General features: G+C 48.9%; 1 protein-coding gene across 1 annotated transcript; it reads left to right on the top strand.

The window, feature by feature from the left end:
- The first annotated feature begins 262 nt into the window (after window positions 1–262).
- LOC131736828 (putative SCAN domain-containing protein SCAND2P) lies at window positions 263–5,358 on the top strand. Its single transcript, XM_059022103.1, has 2 exons — window positions 263–1,222; window positions 5,040–5,358. Exons 1-2 carry the CDS (start codon window positions 364–366, stop codon window positions 5,045–5,047), a joined length of 867 nt encoding a protein of 288 aa, XP_058878086.1. The 5' UTR covers window positions 263–363; the 3' UTR covers window positions 5,048–5,358.
- The last annotated feature ends 3,330 nt before the right edge of the window (window positions 5,359–8,688 follow it).

Genomic DNA, 8,688 nt, shown 5'->3' with positions numbered 1-8,688 from the left:
GACTGTGCCTTGTTTATTGTTATCCCCGTGCGTTACACATCGTTGTGTATCGCCGGGGATTTAGTTGCTTTGCGGTCACCAGACCTGGAAAAAGAATAAAGCACTGTTTTCACTGGAATACCGTTGTCTGCCTGTCACTCCTGCACCGCATCACCGCTACACCTGTTCCCCTTACTTACCACTTTGCCACACATGGTGTCAGACTACGGGATCATGGACCGCAACGCACTGGCGGAGCTGCTGCAGGCGCTGGAAAGCAGGCGCGACGCAGAGGAGAGAAGGAGGGAGGAGCGCTACACGGCGCTCATTGAACGGGTAGGGCTGGCCGTTGCTGCAGCGACGACCCCTACCACAACACCGCTGATGTCGCCCCCGAAGGCACGGGCAATGAAGATGTCGGCGGAGGATGACCCGGAGGCGTATTTGGTGGCGTTCGAGCGGCTGGCTACCGCGGCGGCTTGGCCGCGGGAGTTCTGGGCCAGCCAGTTGGGACCCTGCCTGATTGGGGAGGCTCAGGCAGCCTACCAAGCCATGAGCGACCATCACGCCACCGATTATGACCTGGTCAAGCAGGCTATCCTCCGCCGGCTGAACATCACCACGGAGACCCACCGGGCGCGATTTAGGGAGTACCGGAGAGCCCCGGAGACACGCCCCAGGGTGGTTGCAGAGCGGTTGTGCGACCACATGGTGCATTGGCTGACCCCCGGGAAGAAGACCGCCCAGCAGATGGGGGAAGCCATTGTGGTAGAGCAATTCTGCCATGTGGTCGGCGCCGAAACCCAGGCGTGGATACGGCGCCACAACCCCGACACCCTGGAGGAGGCGGTCAAACTGGCCGAAGACTTCGAGGACTCCCTGACCTCTGCCCGGATCGGGATCCTGTCGGCCCCTGCCCTTCGGAGCAGCCGACCTCTCCCTCCCTCTCCTCCAACACCACCACCACCACCACCCCCCACGTTCCAGGGACCCAGACCTCCCAGAGCACCGACCCCATTGGGCCCCCTTGCCTCCCCCCCATGGAGACCAAGGTTGGCCCCCAGCTGGGGTAGAGGTGCTGCCCCTGCCCCGTTGCCATACCAGCAGCGGGACAGATTTCTGACCTATGCCCCCTCTGTCCCTCCTATCTGTTTTAGGTGCCACCAGCCGGGACATCTGGCCAGGTCATGCCCCGCTGCCATGGAGTGTGACGTGGCCGCGTGCAATTGGGCACCTGAAACTGGTAAGCGTGGGGAATATGGTCGGGAGGGGCCTTGTTTGATTAATGTTGTGTTAGGGAATGTGAAAACCCACGCATTAGTGGACACAGGGTGTGAGCAAACCTTGATTAGGACAGCTCTCCTGGGCGGTGTGTCGTGGCGGCCACGAGGTCAGGTGGCCATCTCCTGTATCCATGGAGACACGGCGGCATACCCCACATTAAAAGTATATTTATCGGTAGGACCGATAAAACGTCACCTTGTAGTCGGGGTGGCGGAAAGGTTGCCACACCCAGTTATTCTGGGTCGAGACTGGCCAAAATTCAAAGAATTGATGCAAACAATGGCAGTCTCAGCCACACACGTAAACGTGGCAGAGAAAAAAAAAAAAGAGGAACGAATTGGTGATGTGTTTCCTTTTCACACTGAAATGTTTTCCCCTCTTTTCCGTCCTAGAAAAACAAATAAGGAGAGACGGACCGCGAAATGGGAGGGAGCATTTGTGAGACAAGGCTGGGGTCTGGTGGGAGAGTGCTGCAATGGTAACAAACGCCAGTCGAAGGGAGTGGGAACGCAGTGTGACCGAGAGAGCGAGGTTACTGGACCGACTAGAGCAGAGGTTATTCCAGCCCCTCTCAATGTACCGGACCCGTGGTACTCAAGCGCGGACCTAGTGTGGGGCCAACAAAACGACCCGTCACTGGTGCACGCTTGGGGGCAGGTCCGGTCCATTGAAGGTAAGGATGTTGACGGCGCTGGGGCGCTAGTATATCCACATTTCAGTATCAAGGGGCAATTACTATATAGGGTAAACCTAGCCGCGGGCACAGGACAGCCTGTAACACAATTGTTGGTTCCCCCGTCTTGTCGGACCGAGGTCATGAGGCTGGCGCATGATATCCCTTTTGCGGGGCACCTCGGAGCCGAGAAGACGAGGGAACGGATATTGGCTCGATTCTATTGGGTAGGTCTTCATACTGATGTGTCGAGATATGTAGCCACCTGCCCAGACTGCCAGCGAGTAGCGCCGGGTCGAGTGCGCCCCGCCCCTTTGGTCCCACTGCCGATTATTTCCACTCCTTTCGAGCGCATTGCAATGGACATAGTCGGCCCTTTGCTACCTTCTGACTCCGGGTATACGCACATTTTAGTAGTGGTGGATTATGCAACGCGATACCCGGAGGCAGTTCCATTGAGGTCCACTAGTGCCGCTGCAATAGCCACCGAGTTAGCACAGATTATGGCCAGAGTAGGGATCCCCAAGGAGATTTTGACCGATCACGGAACTAACTTTTTGTCCAATACGTTACAGCAGGTGTACAAAATATTAAAAATACGTCCCATCAGGACGTCCGTTTATCATCCACAATCGGACGGTCTGGTGGAACGTTTTAATCAGACCTTAAAGTCGATGCTGAGGCGATTTGTGACACAAGAGCAGAAACATTGGGCATCACTTCTCCCCTACCTCCTTTTTGCAGTGAGAGAAGTGCCGCAGAGTTCAACGGGGTTCTCCCCCTTTGAGCTCCTGTACGGCCGGCAGCCTCGCGGCATTCTCGACCTGCTGAGAGAGGGGTGGGAGGAGCACAAAGGCTCGTCTAAAAATGTAGTGAAGTATGTGCTCCTACTCCGAGATCGCCTGGATTTGGTCGGTCGTTTGGCCCAAGACAACCTCAGATCGGCTCAGCACCGACAAGAGCAGCATTATAACAAAAATGCACGGATTCGAACCTTTCGACCAGGGGACAAGGTAATGCTGCTACTTCCCTCATCAGAGTCAAAACTGTGTGCTAAATGGCAGGGGCCGTATGAGGTGATTCGGGCTATAGGGAAAGTAAATTATGAAATTAGACAGCCCGATCGCCGGAATGAACGTGAAATTTACCACATTAATTTGTTGAAGCCCTGGCAGGCAAGAGAGGTCTTATTTATAGCCCCAGGCAATATGGAGGATGATTTAGGTCCCTGTCCAGAGACCCCGAGCACAAGAGCGATTTCAATGGGGGAACAATTAGTTCCGGATCAGCAAAGAGAGCTGCGTAAGCTTATTGAGGAGTTCAGCGATGTTTTTTCTGATGTGCCCGGCAGGACGAACTTAGTTGAATATGACATTATCTCTCCCCCAGGTGTCACAGTGCGAGAGAGACCGTACCGGATCCCGGAAAGTCGACGAAGTGGCGTTCGCAAAGAGGTACGGGATATGCTCGAGCTTGGAGTGATTGAACCTTCCAGGAGCGAGTGGTGCAGTCCTATTGTAATAGTGGCTAAGAAGGACGGCACCAACCGCTTCTGCGTAGATTTCAGAAAGGTGAACGCTATTGCCAAGTTCGATGCGTATCCCATGCCTCGGGTCGACGAACTTTTAGACAGACTGGGAAAAGCGAGGTTTATTTCCACTCTGGACCTGACGAAGGGATACTGGCAAATCCCTCTAACCCGCAGCTCCAGAGAGAAAACCGCATTTTCAACACCAGAGGGGCTGTTCCACTTTAAAACCATGCCGTTTGGGCTACATGGTGCGCCCGCTGCCTTTCAGAGACTGATGGACCAGGTTTTACGCCCACATCATGAATATGCAGCAGCGTATATTGATGACGTGGTGATTTACAGCTCCACCTGGCGAGAGCATTTGGCTAGGGTTGCAGCCGTTCTTCAGTCTCTAAGGGCAGCCCGGCTGACAGCTAACTTGAGGAAATGTGCGTTTGCCAAGACAGAGACTCAATATTTGGGATTTGTAATGGGAAATGGAAGGGTGAAACCTGTGGTCACCAAAATCCAGGCTTTGGTTGATGCAGCGATCCCCAAAACCAAGACTCAGGTGAGGTCACTACTGGGCTTAGCCGGTTATTACCGCCGCTTCATCCCCGAGTACGCCACAGTGGTTAACCCGTTAGTCGACCTCACCAAAAAGAGTGCTCCAAATTTAATTAAATGGTCAGGGGGCGTTTGATACGATTAAGCGTAAACTTTGCCAGGCCCCCACTCTTATTACCCCAGATTTCACCAAGAGATTCATCCTCCACACCGACGCCTCGGATGTAGGTTTGGGTGCAGTCTTGTCCCAAAAAGTAGCTGGAGTAGAACACCCGATATTGTACCTGAGCAAAAAAATGTTACCTCGGGAGCGTAACTACTCCGTAGTCGAAAAAGAGTGTTTGGCCATTAAATGGGCTACTCACTCTTTACGATACTACCTGCTGGGACACTCATTTGATCTTGTCACAGACCACGCCCCACTCCAGTGGTTAAGCACCATGAAGGACAGCAATGCCCGGATAACTCGGTGGTATCTGGCATTGCAGCCCTTCATGTACCATATGGTACACCGTGCGGGGAAAGACCACCAAAATGCGGATTATTTTTCCCGGGAGGGGGGAGCAATGGGAAAGGTAGATTTAGCCGAGTGTTCCTTCGGCTCCACTCTGAGAGGTGGGATATGTGACAGAAATACAATGAGTTCTGGTGATAAATCTTCCTCCCGACCTGTGAGGGCGCTAAAGAACGGGAGGAGAAGTATCTGGAAGGGCTGGCCTGACAGTTCGTTTCCGGGACCGGAAAGTGGGTCAGCCTGGAAGGAAGCGAGACTCTGTTGTAAGACCGTATTGATTTGACAGGTAAACAAGGGGCAGCTGCAAGTAATAAGGCAGCTGCAACCGTTTACCTAGATATCATGCGGGATTACATATAGGGGCCAGGGTAACGCTGTTCTTTTCCTTCGTTTGGGTTAAACGTTTGGAGAGAGAAGGATCGAGAGAGGAGCTCTCATCGTTAAAAGGAAATAATTACGTGTTGGGTTGTGTTGTGTTTGTCTGTGTAATTGTCTGTGTTTTTCACCACCAGACAGTTAAAGCACTACTCCGGAGCTGTCGCCAAGGGTCAGCACTATCCGGAGCACCACTGCACCCCGCACTATCTGTGTTTGCCCCAGCAATACTGCACTCACCCAGGACTGGTGACCGTCTGTTTGTTTTTGTTCAGGACTGTGCCTTGTTTATTGTTATCCCCGTGCGTTACACATCGTTGTGTATCGCCGGGGATTTAGTTGCTTTGCGGTCACCAGACCTGGAAAAAGAATAAAGCACTGTTTTCACTGGAATACCGTTGTCTGCCTGTCACTCCTGCACCGCATCACCGCTACACCTGTTCCCCTTACTTACCACTTTGCCACAGAGGCATATTCTGACTGTACACTGGCACCATAACTGCTCTACTGGGATTAGAAAAATAAACTGCAGAAAAGTATTATTGGTCGGAGTGTCAATCAGTGAGTGAGAACTCGTTTTAAAGGTCAAGTGATTGCTCTGCTGCGTGATGTGACACTAGCTTATTATTATTATTATTATTATTATTTCACAGGGCAGAGCTAGGCCACCTGCTGTAATGTTTAGGACATAAAGTTAGTAACATATAGAACATAGAGAGAGGCTCCGTCCTTCAAAGGTGCTACGCATATAAAGGGGGGTTCCGTCATTGAGACCCGACAAACAGGAGGGGGGTCATCGTCTTTGAGATGACCTGACATATGAAGAGGGGTCATCGTCTCTGAGATGACCCGACATACAAAGAAGCTTGCGAACCAGAAAGAAAACACATTGATTAGTAATATTAACACGTAAAAGCGGTTCCGGCTCTTCAATGGCCCAACATATGCAGTAAGGGGGTTCCGTCGCTGAGGTGACCCGACATACAAAGAGGGGCACCGTCTTTGAGATTACCCAACATATGAAGAGGTTTGCAAACCGGAAAGAAAACATGAAGTTAGTAGTTGTTAGAACATATTGAGCGGGGTGTTCTGCCTCTTCAAAAGCCCAACATTATAGAAGGGGGGTTCCGTCACTGAGGAGACCCAACAAACAGGAGAGGGGTTACCATCTTTGAGGAGACCCGACAAACAAGAGGGGTTCCATCGCTTGGGGCCGTCACATAAATAGAGGCATCAGAACCTGAAAGAGAAGAAGACAAGGAATCATGCAAGCTAAAGGAGGGGTTTGGCCAGCGGTTCTCTCTGACTCATGGAAAACCCTCCTCTATGAGGTAAATGAAGCGGCGCTTAACAAAGGGGTGGAGAAAGTGGAATCACTAACCCCCCAAAGCATGGACCCCCGGCTCCCCGCTGAAGACGTTTATGAGAAGAAAAAAGGAAAACCGTCAATGCATATAGAAAAGAAGAGAGAACACATTTAACACAAAAAGAAAGAAAACACTTAACGTGACGCAGGGGTTAGTAACTGTACTGTAACTGTCTATGTGAAGACCCTCCGCACAGTGGAAAGGAAAACCCCCCTTTCATTTTATTTTATTTTTTTAGGAGGAAACCTTTGGTGGCCCAGGCGGATAGGTCGTCTCAACTCAGGACATACTAGCAATGGACTGATGGGCAGATGCTGTTTCGGCTGGTGAAGAACGAATGTAAGCTTTGACTGCTGATGAGGTCCAGCGTCCCATATTTTTATTCGATGCAGTTTAATCTTTGCTCCTGCTGCTGAAGTGGCTGCCCCGATTCTGAATGAATGAGGAGTGTAGAATTGCGGGTGAAGACCTGTTCTGAAAAGTGGAGAACTGAGAAGAAAACCTATGCCTTGAAACAACAGACCCGCTTGCACTGATGAATAGGGGGTTGGAAGGAGATTTGGGTTTACATTCTGTAATGTATTTCAGTATGGAAGCATATGGGCATAGTGGAGAGTCAAAATTTTTTTTTTTTTTTTTTTTTTTTTTTACAATGGACCGGCTTGAGTTGAAGAACAAAGGGTCAGGATGAAATGGCCTTGCGTTCTGCCATGTACTTCAGTATGGAAGTGTAGGGGCATAGAGGATAGTTGATTTTTGAAAGCTGAATACATTGTCCTTGCCGCAGCTGATCCGTTTTTGAAATCCGAAGGAATAGGATAAAATAGGAATCTTGAATGAGGTTTAGGTCACTGCAGCGGATACCTAGAGTAGGAAAGCTGGAAACAGAAGGAACTGTATATTCGGAGCATTTCAAAATCCCCAAAATACTGTTATGCATATGATTTCCATAGTTAAATCGTCAAATAAAGAAAAGCAGCCTTGACTATAGAGATAGGCAGGCGAGCAGTAGATGGAGCCGGAGAGCACTTGGAAATTCCTTGCAAGAGGAGATGAACAACTGGGATTGATAGTATAGTTGGAGAAGCGATAGACATCAAGCAAAATTGGTTTTGAATTCCTGACAAATAGGATTTGATAGTAGCTGGTGCCAGATGTAGAAAGTCCTTTGCATGAACTGTGAAAGCCACGATCCAATTTGTGGAGTAGAATTAATCCTGCTTTGGGAACAGGAAATCAATAGGTGGTCCACCCTGTGAAATAAGAGGGTTGATGGAAGTAGAAAGTGCTGCAGCCATGTATGCTTGCACTGTATTGAGTAGTCCGCTGATAGTTAGGTTCATTTGAAAATTAGCTGGCTGAACTGGGATGTCACTGATGGAGTTGGCAAAGCTGTAGGGACCAGATTAAAATCTGGAAATCTGTAAATGAAAAAGAGCGACAGCTGCATTTTTATAAATGCCCATATAATTTGATACTGAAATCCATATTAACCACCGCAGTAATTGCATAATAACAGGTGAACTGGAACGGCCTTTATTGATATTATATACGCTGTAGATTTGTTTTTGCACAAGAAATGTATTAATTTCTTTGATCAAAGATGACCCCAAATATGTGCTGCTGCGACTGTTGGGTATATTTGAAGAAGAGCTGAGGATTTTAGATGCAGTGACCAAGTACTAGAAAACCATTGATTGTTAAAAAACCTCAAAATCTCTTAAATGAAGCGTTCGTAAATAAAGCCAGGTCGGGAGGTGCTGAAATGAAATCATCATAGAATATAGACAGGCCGCTCCAATGCTGAATGAGAGCCGACCACATTTTAATGTCTTTTTAAGCTTCGGATGAAATATTAATGAAGGAATCCAAGTTTTTTGCTGTTGATGAATGAGCAAGTAAATTTAAGTATAAATGTCCGACCTTGGGGAAAATGCGAATTACAAATTAAAATGGTCCAAAAAGAGCGGTGCATGTTTCTGAAAGTGCTGAATAGGGGAACGAATATAGTCGAGTTTAGATACAGAGTGTTTGCCAGTATGATTCCTAGAAATTGCAGTGGCTAAACAGATCGTTTCGAGTATTTGAGAACAGTAAAAATTGCAAAAAAGGAGAGATAGATGAATGGCTTTTAAAGATCTCACGCAGGAGAAGATGAACAGCTGGAATGGAGTGTAGTGTTGAAGGAACGGATATCACATAATACTGATGCTGGATTCCAGATAAGTAGACTTTTATCGTGAAAGAGTCCTTGGTATGAACAATAAAAACCGAGAATCCAATCTTGATTGAAAGGGGTTGAGGAAATCCATTTTAGTTCAGAAATTGTTGAGAAAAGTACTCCAGCTGGTGGTGTAGGATGATCTAGTTGAACGGTGAGAGTAGGTGCCATGTATCCTGGGCTGAATCCAGGAGATTA

Source organism: Acipenser ruthenus, chromosome 4 (genome assembly GCF_902713425.1).
Source record: "Acipenser ruthenus chromosome 4, fAciRut3.2 maternal haplotype, whole genome shotgun sequence".
In the NCBI taxonomy this organism is placed as follows: Eukaryota; Metazoa; Chordata; class Actinopteri; order Acipenseriformes; family Acipenseridae; genus Acipenser; species Acipenser ruthenus.
Note: the sequence above shows the minus strand (reverse complement) of the source record. Positions and strands in the feature narration are given on the sequence as shown.

Excerpts from the sequence above, each read along its gene's own strand:
- LOC131736828 (XM_059022103.1), top strand. The coding sequence starts at position 364 with ATGTCGCCCCCGAAGGCACGGGCAATGAAGATGTCGGCGGAGGATGAC.